Consider the following 21,813-nt stretch of genomic DNA (forward strand, 5'->3'; position numbering starts at 1 on the left):
GCGGTGGAGCCCATATCTTATGGTTGCTATGAGCATACATGAAGCAACCGTCCGGGAGAGGGAATAACGGCGGAGGAAGCGGCGAGGGTGCGATAAATGAAGTGGGAAAGAAAGACCCCCTGAAGTGAACGTTTCTGGCTTCTGGAAAGACGTCCGAATGGCATCTCCTAAGCTTTTCTCCCTTCAAGCGATGACTTCACGTCTAAAAAAACTAGAAGCAACATCTTAAGTTGGCCACCTTTCCCCCATTTCTCCCACCCTGAGCCACCACCCATACATCTGCTTTCCGCCCTTGAGGCCCTTCTCGGGTCGTTGGTCCTTATCAGACCGCGCACAGGTGGGTGTCGCGCATTCGCTGAAAATATGATTCGCACTACAAAATCAGTGCAGCTGAGGCCGCTGTGGTACCATGGTGACTAAGGGTTGTTCTCGGGACGCTTTTTAATGATGATCGGACACGCCAGAATGCACAACTCTGGCTTTGCAGCAGCGTGACCGATGCTCCATAGCCTCTTGTCACGAGCACTCAAGTGATAGATATGGGATCACTGGACGCCGTTCAGATAGGGATGCATTTCGCTGTAAGCGCAAAGAAAGAACATTGCCGGTGCTTCCCAGGAAAATATTTTTTGGAACCACACTTACTCATGAGCGAGTCATTCCAGTTCCTGGGTGAGCTAGAAAAGAAGTGCTATCTTTTCAACTATTCGCTTAACGTACCTTCCTCTGTGGGTTCGAAGAAGTTGCCGCTAAACCTAAGCGACATCACTGACAGGTTTTTGCAACTGTTACTCGGAAGCCCAATATGTCATCAAGTCAACCAAAAATCGCCACAGACAACGTAACGTACAAAGAAGATGAACAGGGTGAGAATTTTCTTAGAAGTAAAAACCTTTCTGCCGTAGAGAAACGACAAACTTCCAAGGCAGAGTGTACCATAAGCTATTCCTTGCGATCCTATTGCCTGCAGTTTCACGTTCGTAAATAAAGGACTGCTTAAAATTTTCCTTCGCCCGCTAAACATTCATAATTTAAGTACGCGCTGTGGTGATTAGACTGTGAAGCCACGCTGAACTCAGCAAGGGATACCACTGGAATAATATCGCAGCGTCCCTACTGACATCCGCGCTAGGGTACCGATCCAGCCATATCGCTTATGCTTATTGGCGTGCTCCGTTCAGTTTCATTCATGCTTTATCTGCCTGCTAACTGGTTTTTCTTAGAGTACGAAGCATATTTCGGCAGCTTAGGGCCTTTTGAACCCTGGGCCCATGGCGCCCAGTGCAGTGACGGCATTGCGAGTCTTTGTACACATGTACCATTTCGCACACATGTTGTGAGCGCAAATGCAACATCGGCGCGGCCAAGCATGCATCTTTGCGTGTTCTTTGGGATGCGGGTTGTGGGAATTTTGTCTAACGCATCCTGTGTATAGTCTATCGTGTCTCGCCCATGCAGAGCCAGTGTTTTTACAGCTGCGCCGTCCTCGATTCCTTTAGTGCACGTCACGAACGTGCCAGTTTAATCCGTTTGCACAACATCCAAACCACCCTTCGGGCATACAATACTTCTATCATAGGACCTCTGATGGGAACAGAACTCGCAGTATTAATCCAATGAATATAAGGACAGTTACGTACACTGCAGAAAAACGCTCGTAGGCCATAGAAAGGAATTTGAAAGGCAGCACACCGAAAAACGCCACCACGTATTCTTAGTTTCGCCACCCTCCTCCTCTTCCTCCATGCGGAACACTTAAACCAATGCAGTGATATCAACCGTCCAGTGAACTGATAGCAGCCGGATAAGCGCCCAAAGGCAGAGGAAATGTTCAAGCTATTCCACATTGTTTGCCAGATATAAAAAGCTCAGGGAGCCCTCTTGACTGCACCTGAAGGCATCGCACGTAAGAATAACCATCAACGGGTCGAACGCAGCGCATCGGCGCATCTACGTGAAACCACAAACTTTCATCCCAAGGCTGCCTCCTTTTTATTTAGTTTCGCACTCGGGAGCAACAAACCCTCGACACACCTGCCCTGCCTCTATTTGCTTAGCCTGTCTGTTCCGATGTGCTCTTATCTACCGCTGGATATCGGCTGAGGCGCGGCGGGGCAAAAGGCCTTGGTGGGCGTTTTTTTTGCTGCTGTTTTGCAACGCGACAGCTAGCGACCTCCTCCGGCCGCCATAAAATTGCCTGACTCCCGCCAACTCTGTACAAGGAACCCGCTGCCTCTGTGCTTCTCCGAAGCTTTTTCTTGCTTTATCTTTGGAGCGCTGAAAATGCCAGAGGGAGTAACGTTCGCCATATTGTCGAATCCTTCCATGAGATGCTTCTACACCGTGCACTGTGACTACGATAAGCGCTTCGACGGCGGCCGTGTTTTCGAGTACTAAGCGCTCAACAGTAATGAGGAATGATGAAAGAATCTAGAAACATGGACAAAGACCAGCGGGGACATGCATCAGAAAAGTAAGAAATGTTATCCATTTAAAAATGCATGAAAAACATATTACTTTCTCGTGGTACCTGAATTTTTTGTAAGCTTCGAAATGTTCTTGAGCGCGCTCATGAAAACGGCATTTTTGTGGTGAACCGGCGCACCGACCGACCATCAGCTAGAGTTTAACAAAAATTGTGGCTCATAGAGTTGGTTATTATATGAAAAAACAAAAAGAAAACGTGGCGTTAAACAGTCGTGGACGAAGACAAGATAGGACGGATACAGGCACCCATATATGTGGTATCTTGTCTCAGCGGAAGTACCTTTGGTTACTTTTTTTTTTTCGTCGGCTGCAACTTTCGCGGTGGCATATTACCCGCTCATTCATACGTCCCTTCGACTTAGGCATGACCAACGTCAGATACGATCACGCACTGCCTGATCTTTCACCGAACATGAAGTCACCACAGCTCCGAGCTACAACCACTACAACGGTAGCGCCTAGGCATCTTAATGCATGGTGAAGAAAGCAAACCCCCAAAACCGCTTAAGAATATAATTTTCATGCCACGCCCAATCTAGAAGCAGGGTCTTCCCATAACCCCCGACGACGAAACGAATTCGCAGGGCAGTTTCCTCTCTAGTACATTTACTAAGAAACTCTGTGGCATGTGGGAGATAAGGCACCCCTCGGTCACGATTTCTTCTTTCTTTATTTTCTTTATTTCCTTCTGGCTCACTCAAACGCAGCCTGTTCGTGAGCAACGCTTTATGATGCACGTGGGAGCGCCGTCACGTGGTATTGTTTTCATATTCCGTGGGGTTTCTTTATCAGTCAAAATAAATGAGTACGCAATTTGTTCGTCCCTGAAAATACCGTAGTTATATTCCGCTCGTGGGTACCTGCATGCGTCTCAGTGACACAAAAATATTTAGACCAGTAATTCACAAGTTAGATAATTATTTGAAATTATTTCAATCTCATTAACGAAAAAATTACCAGTCGCTACTACACTGTACTGGAGACGTTATGCGCTAGGTTTTTTTGGAGTATTTCCATTGCTCTTTTTTGAAATCCTAGTGAATGTTAGCTGGGACACCCTGTATATTTTGTATACTAATCAGTTCATCTTCACGAAGCTGTTGTTCGGAAATAGCGTTCCTGACCACCTGAAAAGGCTAATGCCGCGAGTACAATTAAATTTAAACTGTCGTGTATTAAGACGAAGTTATATATTCGCACCTAAAACGCAGACGTTCTCGCTATTATTTTGCTGAATTGGGTAGTTAAGGTGATTGTAGAGTGCTTCGGACGTTCATATAATACGGAAGATCACGTATATACACCGAGTTGAATGATCCACAGAGACGGAACATCCAATCGAGTTAAATATTCACTGACACGAAAGACATACCGAGAGAGAAGGTCCAATCGAGCTTGAATATCCCCCAAGACGAAAGATTCACGGAGACAGTGTCTAATCGAGCCTCAATGCCCAACGAGAAGACGGATCCACCAAGATGAAAGATCCACTGTTGGACCTGTCGTCACATTGAATCTTTCGTCTCGTTGGACCTTTATACGCTGAATCGGAACAAAATACCTTCCCCTGCGTCAACTGTTCCTTGGGCACATGGAACAAAACGCGTACGGGGAGAGGTAAGCGGCCCGTTGGTGGTGCCACCACTACTGAAGGTATACCTATCTCTGTTTCAGCCCCTGGTAAACTCTTCCTTTTATTAGCATTGTATACACACCAATAATACATTCGGCCAATGCCGTATGGAGAACATTTTATGAGAGAGAATGTAGTCAGCTGCCTTTCCATTTTCTAGGAGTGGCGCCGAAACGCTTTGGACCATTTATATGTAAAATTATTGACTATCTTGAGCATATCCTGCGTTCACCGAGTTAAATACCGCTACGTTTTCATCCTGGCGTCAGAAGATCAGTGGTAAACGGGCAAGCATAACGCCTTCCTTTCAGTTTAGAGTAGGAAATAGTAGTGGATCATCTGCATAAGTAAAATTATCATGAACAAGTGTACAGGACAAACAAAAGCACCAGACAAATATTTTCTGGTGATTACCATAATCCCTAATGCAGTATTTGGGCGCAGCAGCCATGCCCTGAGGCAGCACTCACTCGTCGGTTCTCTCGATGGCAGCGATAATGAGCCTCTGCGTTGTTGGCGCGAAGTGCGTCTCAAGAAGAGACCGCGAAGTTGGTCTTAAGCGAACGCACGTCGTAAGAACGCGCACGCCCGCCTCACTTTTTCGCCAAGCGTCGCGCCCTCGAGCGCCTCGTGCAGGCACAGCGTACTGATTGATTGATTGATTGATTAATTGATTGATTGATTGTAGGGTTTAACGCGCCGACGCAACGCAGGCGACGAGGCGCGCCGTAGTGGAGGGCTCGGGATTAATTTTGACCACCTGGGGATCTTTAACGTGCACCGAAATCTCGTACACACGGGCGGTTTTGCTTTTCGCATCCATCAGAAAAGCGGCCGCCACGGCCGGGAATCGAACCCGCGTCCTCGTGCTCAACAGGCACAGCGAAATGTCTCCTCCCCACCCCCACCGCACACTTCCGAGAGCGCTGGCTTGTGCCGCCATGGCGAACCGCCCTTCCCTCACAATTTCGCTACACCATCCTCCTTTGCTTTCTTTCATCGTTCACTTTTCCTTTCACTGGTCGGTCCAGGCCATCGTTCCGTCGGTTACGCCGACACCCGGCTCAGCCCAGAGAAGAGAATTAGGCGCGGAGTACCTTAGGACCGCACAATGTCCGTCCGCGTCCGTGCGCATAGTAAAGCCGTATCTCCACTCCGTAGATGATGGCGAGGGTGCTGAGTACGGAGACTCGAAATGACATCCAAGTTGCGCCCCGAGTGACATCCGATGTGCGCCCCGACCGTCATTCAATTTGAGCCGTTAGTTGTACCTTGATTATTCCCTAAATGAAACTACAACTCACGGCTCAAATCAAATTTCGCTTGATTTTCGCTTGATGGTGGTGTGCGCACGGATGGATGCGGACGGACATTGGGTGGTCGTAAGGTACTCCCTGCCTGAGGTACTCCGCGCGTGAGTACTAACTCATGGTCGTAGCCCAATGGGAATGACGACTGACACTAACTCTGTCTGGTCGACCAGGGACAGGCTCGAGCTTTGCCGCTACCTGTGTGATTTTTTGCGATTGTTTATGCTATGCGCATGGACGCGGACGGACATTGTGCGGTCCTAAGGTACTCCGCACCTAAAATCAAACAAGCACCGGCAGGATTCGTGCCTGTGTCTGGTAGACCAGACAGAGTTATTATCAGTTGTCTTACCCATTGGGCTACGACCATGAGTTAGTACCCGAGAGTCAAACGGCTTACCCCCTCGCCTGTAACAGTGCGGAGTACCTTAGGACCCCCAATGTCCGCCCTCGTCCATCCGTGCGCACACCACCATCAAGCGAAAATCAAGCGAAATTGGATTTGAGCCGTGAGTTGTGGTTCCATTTAGAGAATAGTCGAAGTGCAACTCACGGCTTAAAGGGACACTGAAGTGATATGTAAACATTGCGGGATTACTAGCGCAAATTGTAGTCCGGAGTCCCCAGGCCATGTTTCGACCACTCTAGGCGCGTTTACGCGATTTTATTTAGTAGAAAAACGAATTCGAAAATGCTGTCCTCCTCTCTTTACGCTCGCCCATTTTCTGTGGCGTTTTCGTGTGACGTCAGGAGGGGATGAGCTGGCAATTGGTGCGCCACGGCTGCGCTACTGCACGGCTCCCCGGCCGACAGAGTCAGTCGGCCCAGCGTTTCGTCCGCCGGCCGCCGGCGGGTCGTCGCAATCAAGGAGGTTAAAAAAAAATTGCTTGGTCGCAATTCGTTCGCTTAGTTGAAACGAAGCCAGGACACGTTTGTGAATGGAAGAATGTGCCTTTCTTTACTTGGTTTGTTCGTACACTGTATCTAGCTCCAAGTCAAGGTCGCTTCACACAAGCGCACATGCGACGCTTCGCTGACTAGTACGCCAGTAGGAAAATATAAGGCCTCTTGAAGGCGGGAGAAGAGTCAGCGAAGTCAATATAGGTACTAAGGAAATAAAATCAACTGATATTTTTACCGTACAGCGTAAAACTAGGGCGCGGGAAGCACTTTTTTGCGCTGGGCGAACAAGCACAGCGGTCAGCAGCACGACTACGCATCTGCGAACGCTTTTCCGTCTACGAAATGCAATTGCTAGACGTGAGCTACTGTGGAAACTCGGGCGACGCTTACTGCACGATCGCAGTACAACAAATAGTCACCTAAGCTGCTTGAAATGCCAAAACTAAATAAAAGTGTAAACAGGTTGTACAATATATACCCTATATTAGCAAGGCCTTCGCGTCCCGCTCCGTGGCTCAGTGGTCTGGGGCGCTAGGTATGTCACCGCAAATGTTTTGCAACTCACGAGTTCGAATCCCCGCGGGTAAGTGCTTTTTTTTTTTGTAAGTTAACTTTTTTGTTCTCCGCCGGTGTTTTCTATATTGAGTTCACCTTTTCTTGGGCCGCAACGTTCATGGCTACACGAACTAGTTCACAAAACGCGCGCAGGCTGGCACTGGCGCGCTAGCGAGTTCTCGTTGGCGTGCTGTTGCCATAAGCACCGACTGCTTGCAGGCAGTGGGCACAGGCCAGAATGAACAGACCCTTGGCCTGGTGCGAACACGCTTTTTACGATACAGGCATGAGGGAGGCAAGCTCCAAATATGGGAGAAAAGCGCATGACATTTGGGCGTCTGCGGGTACGCGGAGGGCGTTCATGCACTGCGTAATTCTCGGCTAGTGAATGCTACGGCTACAAGCCGTCCTGGGAGGCTTATCTTGTACATTTTACAGCCGACAACATGGCAGAAGCGCGGTACGATGATTACTGAGATATTGAGAATGCCCATTCAACAACGCCATTTGTTATGTTTTACAGAACCGAAACCGAAACCGAAACTTGTGTGATTGCTAACCTTGGGCATCGTCCAATCACGGCGCCCCTCCTCCCAACGTCACAGCCTTAGTTGGTGCGGCCGCCGCAAACCGCGCATGGTAGTTTTTCTTCTTTCGCGCTTTGTAAAATAATTACCGATTTGTCAACCGGATAAACAATGAAAAGTGTGCTAATTTGAGCCAGTCTACGCAGTGCAAGCAAAAACGGGAGCTTGAAAAATTCACTTCAGTGTCCCTTTAAATGAAATGACGGTCAGGGCGCAAATCGGATGTCAGTCGGTGCGCAACTTCGATGTCATTACGAGTCCCGGTACCTTGCACCCTCGCCATCATCCACGGAGGGGAGATGTTGCCATTTTTTATAAGCATTCCGAAGCAATATGCAAGCAATAGAGAGTTTTAGCTGACCGGTTTCCACTGTCATTTCCAGTATCGGCGGTTCGCACAGCGTAACCGGAGCCAATGATGTTGGCGGCCAAGCGCACCACGGATACGCAAAGGCGCTCCTGCCTGCTATCGGAGCGGAGCGCACGGTGACAAACGATCAGCTAAAACTCGATAATGTCAGGTATTTGACACTCGTGTACCTATGTCACTAAATCAAAAGTAACCCACCCAGGCGGAATTGCGATATGGTGACGTACTCCAAATGATGACTCATGTGGCATAAATTTGGAAACACGAAATACCTAAAAACACTTCAGTGAACCCAGCCATTGGAGTAGCGCCTTGCAGTATGAAACGACTATCTCTGCTTGGAGAGGAAAGACGAGAGGGACGTCATCTTATGCAGAATTTAAAGAAAGTGCGCGGCAGGTATGGGCACGTATAGCGGAGAACTGACGACCACTCGACCACTAGCAAAACGTGTTGGCTGTCCAGAGACAAAGCTAGAAACGGCGCATGGGAGATACCTGTTTGAAGGAATAAATAATAAAACAACCAAACGCCGTTTCTTAAAAGAAATACGGATAAAATAAGGAGCTTCCTCCCATGCAACATGAGCCGATGTCGAATTCGCAAATTTAAACTGCTTCGACCATGCCGAAACGCCGCAGTCGGATAGACGTCTGCTTCATTGCGCGAGGGAACCAGGTTCGGTTCCGGCAACGGGAGGCAGTTTTTTTTTTCTTTTGAGTAGCTTCGTGTGCTTTAGCGAAAACCCATCAACATCACATGCCCTCCCGTAGTGTAAAGTTGGCTTTACTGCGGTGCGTTTTTTTCGTACGGTTGTCGTCGGTAAGGAAACGAAAGCTTCGCCTTAAAACATGGTAAAGCGAAGGCATACATTATGCAGTGCATCATAGGACTGGTTGAAATTTTGTTTGCAATGGGCTTCAACAAAAGGTAGGCATGCATCGACGGATTATAAAGAGCCCGTTGTGCTCATCGTTTCTTTAGTTATCTCGGTTTGCAAGGTTTTTGCACCGCTTTGGGTCGCTTCGGGCTATGCCAACGCCTACTGATGGTCGTAAGGGTATTTCAATAGAATTGTAGCCGCCCACTGATGTTGCAATGTAAGCCGAATTTTCTTGTTAGCGCAATCGCAATTTCCCGTCGGTTCATGTGATCACCGTACCTGGAAAACCGAAGACACTGGGCCTCTTCGATTTACAGTCTCGGGCTCACCGCGGACTCCCCGAGAAGCAGTCCAACATTCGATTTTCCCGTGTATCCCTATGGCTTCGGGGAATCCTCGGACTACCCGCGGGCAGCCCGCGGGGAGCCAGAAGTGGAAAATCGAAGAGGCCCACTATCTCATCTGGTCTGATATCTAGGAATCAATGGATAGGAAACATTAGGAACATGTCGAGTCGCAGATAGGTTGTTTACGGTAATTTGTTGAGCCTAATACCTGGCCAACGGTATGTTTAAAATTTGACAGCCAAAATCAAGGCGACTATCAAGACGCCGTACTTTGGCTTGGAATCTGTGAACAAATTATAGGTACCCCTAATCTGGATACTTCTCGTTATGCTTGGTACAGGTACAATTTTAATTTCCTACTTTATGCATTTGCAAGGACTATTATTGCGCGAAAAATCCAGTCTATTGTATCAATCGCCCTGTGAGATCACCAGGGGTGCATATATACACAGGGCATCTTCACCTCCTTCCGCGTGTAAAACAAAATTCCGCTTTATCGAACACCTACACAATGAATGTATTCCAGACAGTGATTAGTGGTCTAGTTCTTATAAGGTCTCCACGTGTTTAAAGCACGGTGTAAGATATATTATCTTACACCGTGGTTTAAAGTATACATTTGTTGTATACCCGAGCACGGACTGCCAGCCGAAGTCAAGGCATCCACGACTCCCGGATGATGTGTGGGGCGATGCCCCCACATCTGCCTCTGCTCGATAAATAAAAATATTTATTCCTTCTCTCTCTTATCCAGAAGTCGCGGCTCGGCGTTCAGGGACGAATTATTCAGACCATTGAAAGTAGACTTGTCTTGATAGACAGTCTGGGAAATAGTGCGCCGCTCTTGTGCCTCCGTTTTATCTCTTTGGTAATATTCTTTTCTTTATTATTTGAGTCGGTTTATTGCATTTTGATACTTTATTGTGTTGATACTTCCCGTATTCGAATTGTCCTAGTACGTCTTTATTGATGATACCAGTGTAAACTTACCTGTGGTGGATGTGTCCGTTTCACTGATTGTCGGAAGACTCTTTTATCATATATTTCAGTCGTTTTGCTTAAAGCACACGAAATAAAATCAAAGCCGGTTTCTTCAGGTAAGGATGGGGAAAATGAGAAGCTTTCTCTCATGCGACATTTGTATACGTCGAAGTACAAAACCCAAACTGCTTCTACCCTGTTGAAATGAAACTTTGACATCGGCTTCATAACGCCGGGTCCCAGACTCCATTCTGGTGATGGTTTTTTTTCAAGCGCCTAAAAAATGGCGAGCAGTTTTTTAGGCGCTCGATGTGCCTTTTATATAGCCCATGTTCATCATGTGCCTCCCACTGCGCAATTGTGACTTTCCTGCAGTGCGTGCTTGCGTACGGACGTCATCAGCTAGGCAAAGAAGGGGCTCTAATGGAGAAAATTACGTCATGACCTATTTACTATAGTCGTCATCGTCGGCATCGACAAGGAACGACCCTGGCGCGTCCACATAAAAGGCCACGCCTCTGCTGAACTAACGCCAACGAGTGGCCCTTAAATTTTCGCAAATTACTCAACTCCTGCGGCGCACAATTATAAGTCATCGTATATAACGTACTTGCATCCGGGCTTGCAACAGTGCGCGCAAAGACACTCATCTGGAAATCCTCGAAACTGACACCTCTTTGTTAAACATACTTCTGAAGTGACCTGTAAGCTTCTATCGTCATAGTCTCCACGCTCCACTCCTCCCAAACAATCGTCGCTGCTGATATTACTAAGACGCTGAATGACACAAAATTCCCGTTTTGGTATTCAGAATACAGAGCAGTCTATTAATGAACGTCACTGTACTGTCATTCTCCGGGAGTAATAGTGGGGTCACCCCACCCTAAGAGGTACAACGCGTGTCGTTCAATCCTCGCGTTAGAAAGGAGGAAACTGGGGAACAATACGTCACAGTTACCCAAGACGGCTAAATAACATAAAAACTCCCCCTGAGATGCATAATCCCTTGGCAAGCAGTCATTATCTTTTTTGTGGTTTAACGCGCCGATGAGACACAGGCGATCAGGCGCGCCGCATTGGAGGGCTCCCGATTAAATTTTACCACCTGGGGATCTTTAACGTGCGCCTAAACGCCCAAACATGGGCGTTTTCGCTTTTCGCCTCCATTAAAAAAGCAGCCAGTAACATTTCCGAGGAGAAAAACACCACAGATACGTCTTTTGTATTCTACGCTATTCCTTTTGAAGGGAAAGCCGGATGTCTGTACCTACAGCTTATAATAATTCTCGTTTTCTTGCTGAAGCTCTTTCAACACAAAAAAAAAGAGTCCTGTTTAGCACATAATAGGCACGGTTTTTAATCTGATGGCGAGAGTTTACACAATTGAAAATATATCTCGCGTGTCGAAAACTGTTAAGGTCAGGGACTATTATGTATGCCTGTGTACAGAGCAAGAAATTGTTTCAATAAAAAGCGTACTCAGTGACATGTTTTGCATGCAGCATCTAATTCTTTGAAAGGTCGTTTTTGATTTTATGCTTCAGCCTTCGCTCGTACTCCACGATGTCAGCTGGAGTGCGAAAATGTAGGACGAAAAGTTTAGGGGTAGATGTGTCAGAAATTTCAGAGGTGTCATTCAGTTCGTACAAAAGTAGCCCCCAATCTGTTACAACTGTTACAACTCCCTGTTACAACTCCGTCGCCATCGGCGCAGCCAACCCGCAGTAGCGGCCGCCAAAGTGCTTGCGCACTAAAACTAATCACCATTGCTTGCAATTTGAGTGCTGCTTAGGTCAACGCCACCTGTGTAAACGTGGCCTAACGCGTCGCGCGCTTTTCAATGGGAAGGGTAGGGACTTAGTTCCTGCATTCATCCGCTATGTGGCGTGCGCCGGCGAACATCTCGCCTTACGTCAGTGCTCGCGAGTCGCGAACGCTGCAGCCACTTCTACGACGTGTGTATGTCAACTTGCCTGTTGGATTTCATAGCCGTTTCGCTTACATCTCAGCCGCGACGGGGCGGTAGTTCAGGGGCGCACAGGGGATCTCGCCCAACGTGTCGCTCGCTTCATACTTGCTGCATTTTTCCAAAGATAACTGACGGATGCGGAACTAAAATAGTGTAAGAAAATAGTACTTGTCGGGAGACAAATAGCGAAGAGAAAAACGATATCTTCGGATGGTGCAGCCATTATTTTACTGATATTTTTCTCTCCGGAGGATTTCGGGAAGAGAAAATTGCATTCACATTTTTTGTTCCTGTGCTCACTTCTACCATTATTTACCAAAAATATCACGTGCTTGTAAACTTCAGATCACAGAAAAAAAAAGGATAAGCAGCTGAGGGTCCCGCCACGCTGTCCGAGCGCTTCTACAGTACAGTCCTCACTTTTAAAAGTGCGTACCGAAGCGGGGGGGGGGTGCAGCGGTGGCGTAGAGGTAGAGCATCCGCCTCGTGTGCAGAAGGACCGTGGCTCGAATCCTGATGCCGGACAATTCCCACCGGACTAAAAAAATCCGCGCATTGATGGAATTGCAGAAAGGGGCTTGGGGTGCGGCCTGAACCCGGCGACCATTGCCGGCAACGCACTCCCTCACCAGAGCATAATTGGCCACCCTGGTGCAGTAATGGCCCCAACCTCCCATGAATACGCCAATTAACCCACGGCCCTCAGTCTCCACTGGCTGCACAGCAGCTGACCGCGGCGGCGGTCGGACCTGTGACGCAGCAGAGGGTGCTAAGGATACCTGGACCCGGACAGGCCGCCATTGGAATCTGAACCTGGCAACGTTTAACACGACAACCCCATCTAGTGAAGCGAGTCCAGAGGTGTTGTTTGAGGAATTAAAGGGCATTAAATGGAATTTCATAAGGTTTAGTGAGGCTAGGAGGACAGGTGAAGTCTTTACGGTGCTGAAAAATGGACACGTCCTATGTTACCGTAGTCTAGTGTACAGAAGAGAACTGGGAGTGGGATCTCTAGTCAATAAAAGCATAGCTGGAAACATCGAAGTACTCTATAGCAATAATGAAAGGGCAGCAGGCCTTGCAATTAGGCTCAATAAGAGCTACAAACTCAATGTGGTACAGGACTATGCGCCCACATCCATCCGCGACGACCAGGTAGTGGAACGCTTCTATAAAGATGTGAAATCGGCAATGGCTTATTAAATAAAAACACAGTATACCATTGTTATGGCGACTTCAATGCTAAACTAGGCAAGAATCAGGCTGGAGACAAGGCAGTTGGGAACTATGGTCTCGGCTGTAGAAATAGCAGAGGGGACCTACCAGTCGAATTCGCACAACGTAATAACCTACGCATAACGAATACCTTCTTCTGCAAACGGGAGAGGCAGAAGTGGACCTGGAGGAGCCCTAATGGGGAGCATAAAAATGAAATAGACCTCATATTATGCGATAACCCTGGAGTCGTGAAGGATGTGGAAGTGCTCGAAACGGTAAGGTGTAGTGACCGCCGTATGGTAAGATCTTGAATTAAGCTAGACTTGAGGAAGGAGCGCAACAAGCTAGTACGAAGGAAGCCGATTAATGAGCTAAAAGCAAGACGTAAAGTAGAAGAATTCAGGATCGCGCTGCAGAACCGATATTCTGCCCTTAACGAGGAAGCCGAGCTTACGACACAGGAAGCCAGCGACAACCTTACACGCATTATCACGGAGTGTGCAGTAGAAGTCGGGGGCACGATGGCTAGACACGATACTTGTAAACCTTCCCAGGAGACGAAAGATCTAATTAGGAAACAGCAAACCATGACAATCTCCACCGAAGCTGACGGAATAGAACTAGCGGAGCCCTCGAAGTTAATCAATAAGCGTAAGACAGCTGACATACGGAAGTATAATATGGAGAGGATCGAATACGCTGTAAAGAACGGAGGTAGCCTGAAAGCAGTGAAGAGGCGTCTTGACGTGGGGAAAGATCAGATGTATGCATTTACAGACAACCAAGGCAATGTCATCACAAATAGGGATAAAATAGTCACAGTAACCGAGGAGTTCTATACGGATCTGCACAGTAGCCGGGACATGCAGGATAATGCCGAACGAGAAAGTAGTTCAGAGCAGATAGACATCCCACCAGTAACGGCCGAAGAAGTAAGGAAGGCTTTATTATTTTTTTGAAAAAAATGAAAGGGGGCAAAGCACCCGGTGAGGATCAGATAACAGCAGACCTCTTGAAGGATGGCGGAGAAGTTGTACTTTAAAAGCTGGCAAACCTGTATACGCAATGCCTAATGAACGCAAGCGTACCGGAATCTTGGAAGAACGCGAACATCATCCTAATCCATAAGAAAGGTGACATGAAGGATTTGAAAAAGTACAGGCCGATCAGCTTACTGTCAGTCGTCTACAAGGTACTTACCATGGTAATCGCTAACAGAATTTCTGCAACCTTAGATTTCAGTACACCTAAAGAACAAGGAGGTTTCCGTAAAGGCTATTCAACAATGGACCATATTCACACGATCAATCAGGTGATAGAGAAGTGTGCTGAGTATACTGAATCCCTATGTATAGCCTTTATAGATTATGAGAAAGCATTTGACTCGGTCGAAACCTCAGCAGTCATTCAGGCATTACAGAACCAGGGGGTAGATGAGCATCATGTAAGAATACTAGAGGATATCTACAATGGGTCCACAGCTACCACCATCCTCCATAAGGAGAGCAGTAAAATACCGATAAGGAAGGGCGTCAGACAAGGAGACACAATCTCTCGAAAGTAATTCAGAGCATGTTTACAGGAAGTATTCAGAACGTTGGATTGGGAACAGGTGGGAGTAAGGGTTAATGGAGAATACTTCAGTGACCTCAGATTTGCTGATGACGTTGCCTTGCTAAGTAACTCGGGGGACGAATTGCAAAGCATGCTTACCGCACTCGACAAGCTGAGTAGAACCGTGGGCCTGAAAATTAATATGCAAAAAACCAAAGTAATGATCAATAACCTCGGAACATCACAGCGGTTTGAGATAAATGGCGAGGCAAAGGAAGTGGTAAGCGAATATATCTACTTAGGCCAAATTGTGACCCCGGATCCCAACCATGAGGCAGAGATAATTAGAAGGATAAGAATGGGGTGGAGTGCATACGGGAGACATTTTAAGATAATGAATGGCAGTCTAACATTGTCCCTGAAAAAGAAAGTGTATGACAGCTGTATCTTACCGGTAGTTACCTAGGGGGCAGAAACTTGGAGGCTCACTAAGAGGTTTCAACTTAAATTGAGAACGACTCAGCGGGAAATGGAGCGGACGATGATAGGCGTAATATTAAAGGACAAGAAGAGAGCGGATTGGGTCAGGGAACAAACGCGTGTTAAGGACATCTTAGAAAAAATTCAAAAGAACGAATGGACGTGGGCAGGGCATGTAATGCGACGGCAAGATAACCGTTGGTCATTAAGGGTAACAGAGTGGATCCCTAGAGAGGGCAAGCGTTGCAGGGGGCGCAGAAAGTTAGTTGGGTAGATGAGATTAAGAAGTTTGCGGGGATAAATTGGTCGCAGTTAGCACAGGACGTGGGTAATTTGAGATTAATGGGAGAGGCCTTTGCCCTGAAGGGGGCGTAGATAGGCTGGTGATGATGATGATGGTGATGATGGTGACCGAAGCGGAGTGCGAAAAGCGAGGACAAAACAAGACCGAAATGTGGAGTGGAGAGAGGGGGATACCCCCCTCAGAAAATTTTGGGGCCCGTGATCTAAGTAGATAAGCACGCAAAGCCGGCATCAGCCTGTGGCAGCACAAGTGATTTTGCTCCGTGGCAATGGCGGTTTATCAGTGACAGACGAAGACAGACGGGCATGGTGAAAAACAAGAATGTGTAGGAGCACCGCCTGGGGAACGCTAAAGAAGTTTTCAACTATTTTGCATAGTTTCCGAAAAGCGGTGCTGGCCGGCGAATATGAAAGCAGGCAGGAAGGCTACGGAGCGGGAAAGGGTGGGAGAGAGTAACAGGAGAGTGGCTGTTTTGCCAGTTTTCGCTAACGCGTTAGGCAATGATTATACAGGTGGCGTTGCTTAGGTCATGAGCGTAGTGAAAATTTCTTGGACTAGGGCTTTATTCTTGAAGATAAACACAGGTGTGTCCATTTCACGGTGGCCTTGGGACGCTGCAGCAATAGATAAAGAGCAGCTGCTTCGTGTTAGCATGACTGGCAGTTGGTGATGCCAGCCACTGAGATAGAACTCTCCTCGGCATGCAGTCTTTAAGATGCTAACTTGAGTGCAGTCCTTAGAAAATTGTTATTTTAGATATTTTTCCCCAAGGGTTTGATAAAAGCCAGAGGTTTGCAGCCCGTTTTTGTAAGGTTGCTACCCCGGCAGAAGACCAGATACTTCCGACAGCACAAACACCTAGTTGTTTACAACTCCACCATGGCCAAACTGTTATTGACAAATAAATCACACCTAAGACACGATCTAATATTTATTTAAATACAAATCGCCAACTCAGGCTTAGATAAAAATTTTGAAAAGTTTCACCCGAGATATCTACAAGGAATTGAGAGCTGCATTGCGTTATCGATGGAGTTGTCTACGCGGCAAGTCGTATTTTGTCTACAGACATATTTGGCCTACATTTAGTCAAATTTAAAATTTTGGTGCTCTTCGATACATGCGGGAAATTTTGCACGCGCAGGCCATGGATACAGGTGGAACACACCTGCACTTTTAAATTTCACTGCTCGTAATTTAGCACTGAGTCAACCATTCAAGAGTCCAAGTTCGTAGCATATTCTAGGATCCATACCGATTAAGAAGCATTTTTAACACTTTTCCCACGTATTGGCCGAATTGAAAGATAGAGTAATAATAGAGTACTATAGTAGAGTACTATAGGGCTCGATTTTACTCGCAACATGCGATGCGAGTGGCAGCCGGAGCTTCTTTTCGAACGCTCGTAGCATCGCGCATCGAAGCATTCAAGAACTAAAGTGAGAGGATGCCAGCTGATCTTATGCCATTTCGGAGTACTTTTCCCGCGTTACGGCCAAACTACGTGAGGGGTACTGTGCTTGGAGCCCGTAAACGTATTACTACTAGTGAGAAAATTCTCGGGAGGAATGAAGCAACGGCTATTAGAAATTATTGTTTTCAGCAGTAGGTGCACAGCAGCTCCGATCTCAGGAACTTTGCGTTAACAACTGACAAGCTTTGGTCTTTCGGAAAGAGGGATGTTCGCACTTCAACACGCAGTCTTATGGAAGTCGCAGTTTCAGCTTCGTTTTGCTTAGATGTCATGCATGTTCGTCTTCCCCGAGGACAAAAGGCACCTGCAAAGGACATTCGAATCATAATAACTGAAGTAATCTAGTTTATTCTTGGTAAAGTGCTTGCTAAAATGATTGCTTAAGAATTTAGTAGGCTCTTAACCACTATTTTTTCTGGTAGTTATGCCGTCTATGTCATTTGCGCTAGAAATTTTCTGTATCTGCCCTAAAATTCTGGAAAGCTTTTGCTACAAGTTGCTCAACCATGCCACTATAAAACGCCACTGAATTTCCAGAACTAAATTTCTTCGGCGTACATATTTATTATAAGTGGAATGTGCAAGAGTGGTTCCAGAATACCTTCACAATAGAACGACACACTACACGACGTTAATTAAGATAGGAGGCATTGGTCGAGATGAGCATCAGGGCAGACTAGCCGCTAAATGTAAGTTTTTTTGCTAACACAAATCATCGCCAACCACCATAAAAAATACCACACAAAACAAGCACGCCAAAAATTTCCGGCGCTCAGTGGTTGGGGAAAATGATTTGACCTGCCAAAAAAGCCAAGGTCACTAATTAGGGACACCTGCAAAAGACAAGCAAAACTGCACTATTGGCTTGAATGGCCTGGAGCGAAAAGCTATTGAGCCTGGAATGTAATTCATGTTCAAGCTAAAAACCATAGACCCTAAACAAGAACTGTTTCGTCACATGCAGGTACACGGCTGGAAGGTCACTAACCAGCGGTCGGGCGGTGCCGATTGTCTTTCTGAAACGAGACGGAACCTTTGAGCTGGATAAGAATGCGCTGGAACGTATTTTGCGGAAAAACAAGGATGCCCGCGATAAGCCTGTGGTGGTCGTCTCAGTGGCTGGTGCATTCCGCAAAGGCAAGTCCTTTCTGCTGAATTTATTCCTTCGGTACATGCGAAGCAAAGGACAAGGCTACTGGCTGGGTGGGACACACACACCTCTGGAAGGCTTCCCGTGGCGCCACGGCAGTGAGCGCGACACTACCGGCATTGTGGTCTGGGACGAGTTGTTCCTGGTTAGTACGCCATCTTGGATGCCCTTACATATTTTATAATTTCTGTACTTCTCCAGGCTTCCAGGCACAAAGGCGATCAGGTTGCTGTTCTATTCATGGACACGCAGGGAGCCTTTGATTCTGACACAACTTTCCAGGGGTGCGCGACTATCTTCGCACTCAGCACCCTGACGAGCTCCATACAGGTGTACAACCTGTCGCAAAACATTCAAGAGAATGACCTCCAATACCTTCAAGTGTTCACTGAGTACGGCCGGATGGCCCAGGTACGGAAATATATAGGTGCACGTCAGAGAAATGCCATATGTTGTTAATATTGCAATTCTTTTTCAGCAACACGGAGGTCGGGAAAAGCCCTTCCAGAAGCTTGTCTTTCTTGTGCGTGACTGGGCGCATCTTTCAGATGCTCCGTACGGAGAAAAAGGCGGACGTAAACTTATAGCAAGGCGCCTCAGCACCTCTTGGCAGAAAGAGGAGCAGAAAAAATTGAGGCACCTAATCCAATCTAGCTATAATGAAATTGACTGCTTTCTCCTGCCATACCCGGGCCGCCAGGTACTTAAAACATTTTTAACATTCCATACATTGTCGGATAACTAGATATGTTTCAGGTGGCGACCGGGCAGTCAAAGAAGGGCTACCTTCCAGACATGGAAGAGGAGTTTAAGGACCACGTCCAGAGGTTTGTCCTTTCGGTCCTGGCTGAAGAGCAGCTTGTGACCAAGAAAATCAACTGCCAGGAGATATCCTTCGAAGATTGGGTGACATTATTTTCGGTGAGCCATCTTAAATTTGAGTGCCAAATGGGGTAGACACAGCAAGTAGTGCCTTCTAGGCATAAAACTTTCTTATGTCACTAAGTGTAATGCGTAAAAGTGATGGTGCATCGATACTTGTTTTTACGCTTTCAACATTGGCTTTGTTAATAAGCAACTGCGAGTGGTATATTTGTATTCACAGCACTCTAATCTATTGATATAGGGAAACTTTCTTTTACACTTTAATGTCCCTTGAAGTGGAGTTTCCAAAAAACTTTTTCTGAAGATTATATATAGGAAGAAATTTCAAAAGATGCCAGTTAAAGCATTGAAACCCCGGTATTTTTTGTGCAACTGAGTGTTCTACTACTCCACTACACTCTTCATTCTTTGGTCGCCACGCCATACAAGTTTGTACCCGCGTTTCGCTTCGCTTTTGATGTATTGGAAGTGTAGGCGGTTCGCTACTCTGCGTTGTATGGAAATATAGTAGGGACACCTTTAGGGACTTGTAATAGTCGTCTCACCGGAAAGGTTTCGGTATCCACCTACTTCATGCCCAAACGGCCTCGCTGAACGCCCTGTCCCGAGTCATCCCTGTTCATAGATGCATTGCATCACTGAGCCACCAAAACCGGAGAAGGCTGTTCCAACAGCCGGCTGCAACAGAGAGGGAAAGTAGCAAAGGCTATATCAGGGAACGGGTTTAGCCAACTCCCGTCCCAAAGCCTTGGGGAAGAATTTCAATAGAGATTACCATGAACGAACCAGACACGTGGGGAAATTAGCACAGCCTTCCACCTCAGAAGATATTGGCTGCCTCATGAAAGGAGAGAAAGAAAGAGGAGGAGGAGAGGAGATAGCCTTTATTACATTAGGAAGACGCTAGGTCAAGTGGGGGAAGTGGGAGTAGAGGGTGGGATATTCGAGGCTTGGGACATCTTGAAAATAAACCGTTCAAGTTGAAGGTGGTTGGCTCCTTAAGGCGGAAGAGGCCACGTCGGGTGAGGAGAGCAGGCTCACGGCTCTAAACTGCTCGCGCTAGACCGCTTTCTAGAGAGTAGTGCGCAATTAAAGTCAGCGTGGAGGGTTCCAGTATTCGAGGGTCGATGTATGAGGAGGAGGCATCTGGAGGAGGCTTGAAGTTTCTGTAACGCGTAAATTTTGGACAGTGCCAAATTAGGTGCTGGAGATTGGCGGGTGTGAGGGAGGCGCAGAAGGGACATCGAGGCGGCAGGGATGGGGTGTACCATTTACAGAATGTCTCTGGGGTTAAGCTAGCATTTGCAAAATATTTGTTCATAAAAATTTCGGCTGATCTTGGGAGCGGGGCTAGAGCAGATAAAAAGCCGGTTGGAGTGAGGGTCTTGAGGCGGTCTTTTTTGTCTTTTTTGTACCGTAGAATCTGTATGGCTAGCGGTAATGACTCAGGAGGCGGAGGAGCCAAGTCGGGTAGCAGCGGAGGACTGGAGGTTATGCACTCCCGTGCAGCCGAGTGAGCTGCCTGGTTCCCCGGTGAAGACTCCTCGTGTCCAGGCGACCAGTCGATGCGAAGATGGATGCCGCTAGATTTTAGGATGGAGATCTGATGCAGGATTTTGTTGGCAATGGGATTGGTGGATGTGGGACTTTGTAGTGTCTTTAGGGCTTCGAATGAGTCCGCCAGGATGCGTATTTGTGAAGGGACGGAGGAGTGAAAGTCGAACATGAGGAAGTCGATGGCTTGAATGATGGCATGGAGTTCCGCTTCCAGAATGGTAGCACATGGAATATTAAGGGTTCGTTTGCCTTGGATGGAGGGGAGATCAGGTGATGTCCATGCGATGCCAACTAGTGGATTACCTATGCTTGCGTCGGTGTAAATGTCAATTTCTTGGGGGCGTTTACTGTTCCGGAGGGCGTTGATGCGGGCTGCACGGACGGGGTGGGCGTTACGCGGGACGGGATGGGTGGCAGTAGAGTCCGTGACAGAAGGGCGGTTCCAGGGAGCCAAAGGCGGGGGATGTCGTTGGGTTGTAACGGCTTCAGATTGTCCCAGGCGATGATGGAGACACCTTGATGAGTTAATGAGCGTTTATGTAGGGATTGATGTACTTGCTCCTGAATGATATTTTCCAAAGGGGGAAGAGCAACTGCAGCTTGCAGGTTCTCAAGACGAGTATGTTTGGGTAGTCCACTGATGGTGCGAAGGGTGGCTCTGTGCAGATTTTGAAGTATTCTCATGTGCGTTTTGTTAAGGTCGTAGGATTGGGCTGCGTAAGTTATAGTACCAATGGCGACAGCTTGTGCTAATGTTTGGGAGCAAGCTTTAAAGCGGCCCATGTCCGGGCTGCCGAAAATTAGGTTCTGGTGGGGCTGGAATGCGTTCAGGCGGGTATTCTGCAGGTGTCAGGGCCCCGCACGTGGGCAATGTGCAGGGCAGCGTCTTTCCAAACACTTCGCTGCACAGAGCACCCACGTGACATGCGTGATGTCACTGCGCGCGCCATTCTATTGAGCGCCTGTTAAAACGAGCCTACCGTTCCGGCTTTGTGGCCTCGATTTAGCGTACTGAGTACTGGTGCTGATGGTTTGGGTTCGAGCCCAAGCAGGTCTATCTGTTAGTTTTTTTTTTTCATTGCCTAATTTTTTTTTTCAAATTAATTTTTTTCTCAACTAAAATCTACGCGCTGTTAGTGTTAATAATGGTGTTTGGTATGTTTTAG

At 47.3% G+C, this 21,813-nt stretch overlaps 1 protein-coding gene across 3 annotated transcripts in view; it reads left to right on the plus strand.

Annotated features, from left to right (window-relative positions):
• Window positions 1-2,209: 2,209 nt before the first annotated feature.
• The window catches only part of LOC144142310 (uncharacterized), a 58,505-nt gene continuing 38,901 nt past the window's right edge, over window positions 2,210-21,813 (plus strand). For 2 of the 3 annotated variants that reach the window (XM_077673712.1, XM_077673714.1), the window contains exons 1-5: window positions 2,210-2,473; window positions 18,020-18,350; window positions 18,407-18,616; window positions 18,684-18,905; window positions 18,962-19,126. In XM_077673712.1, coding sequence (XP_077529838.1) covers window positions 2,418-2,473; window positions 18,020-18,350; window positions 18,407-18,616; window positions 18,684-18,905; window positions 18,962-19,126 — 984 coding nt within the window. In that variant the 5' untranslated portion in view covers window positions 2,210-2,417. The remainder of the gene's footprint in view (window positions 2,474-18,019; window positions 18,351-18,406; window positions 18,617-18,683; window positions 18,906-18,961; window positions 19,127-21,813) is intronic. The other variant, XM_077673713.1, reaches the window with a different exon arrangement.

This window comes from Haemaphysalis longicornis, unplaced genomic scaffold (genome assembly GCF_048455015.1).
Source record: "Haemaphysalis longicornis isolate Haplotype H1 unplaced genomic scaffold, Haemaphysalis longicornis Haplotype H1 scaffold_6, whole genome shotgun sequence".
NCBI lineage: Eukaryota > Metazoa > Arthropoda > Arachnida > Ixodida > Ixodidae > Haemaphysalis > Haemaphysalis longicornis.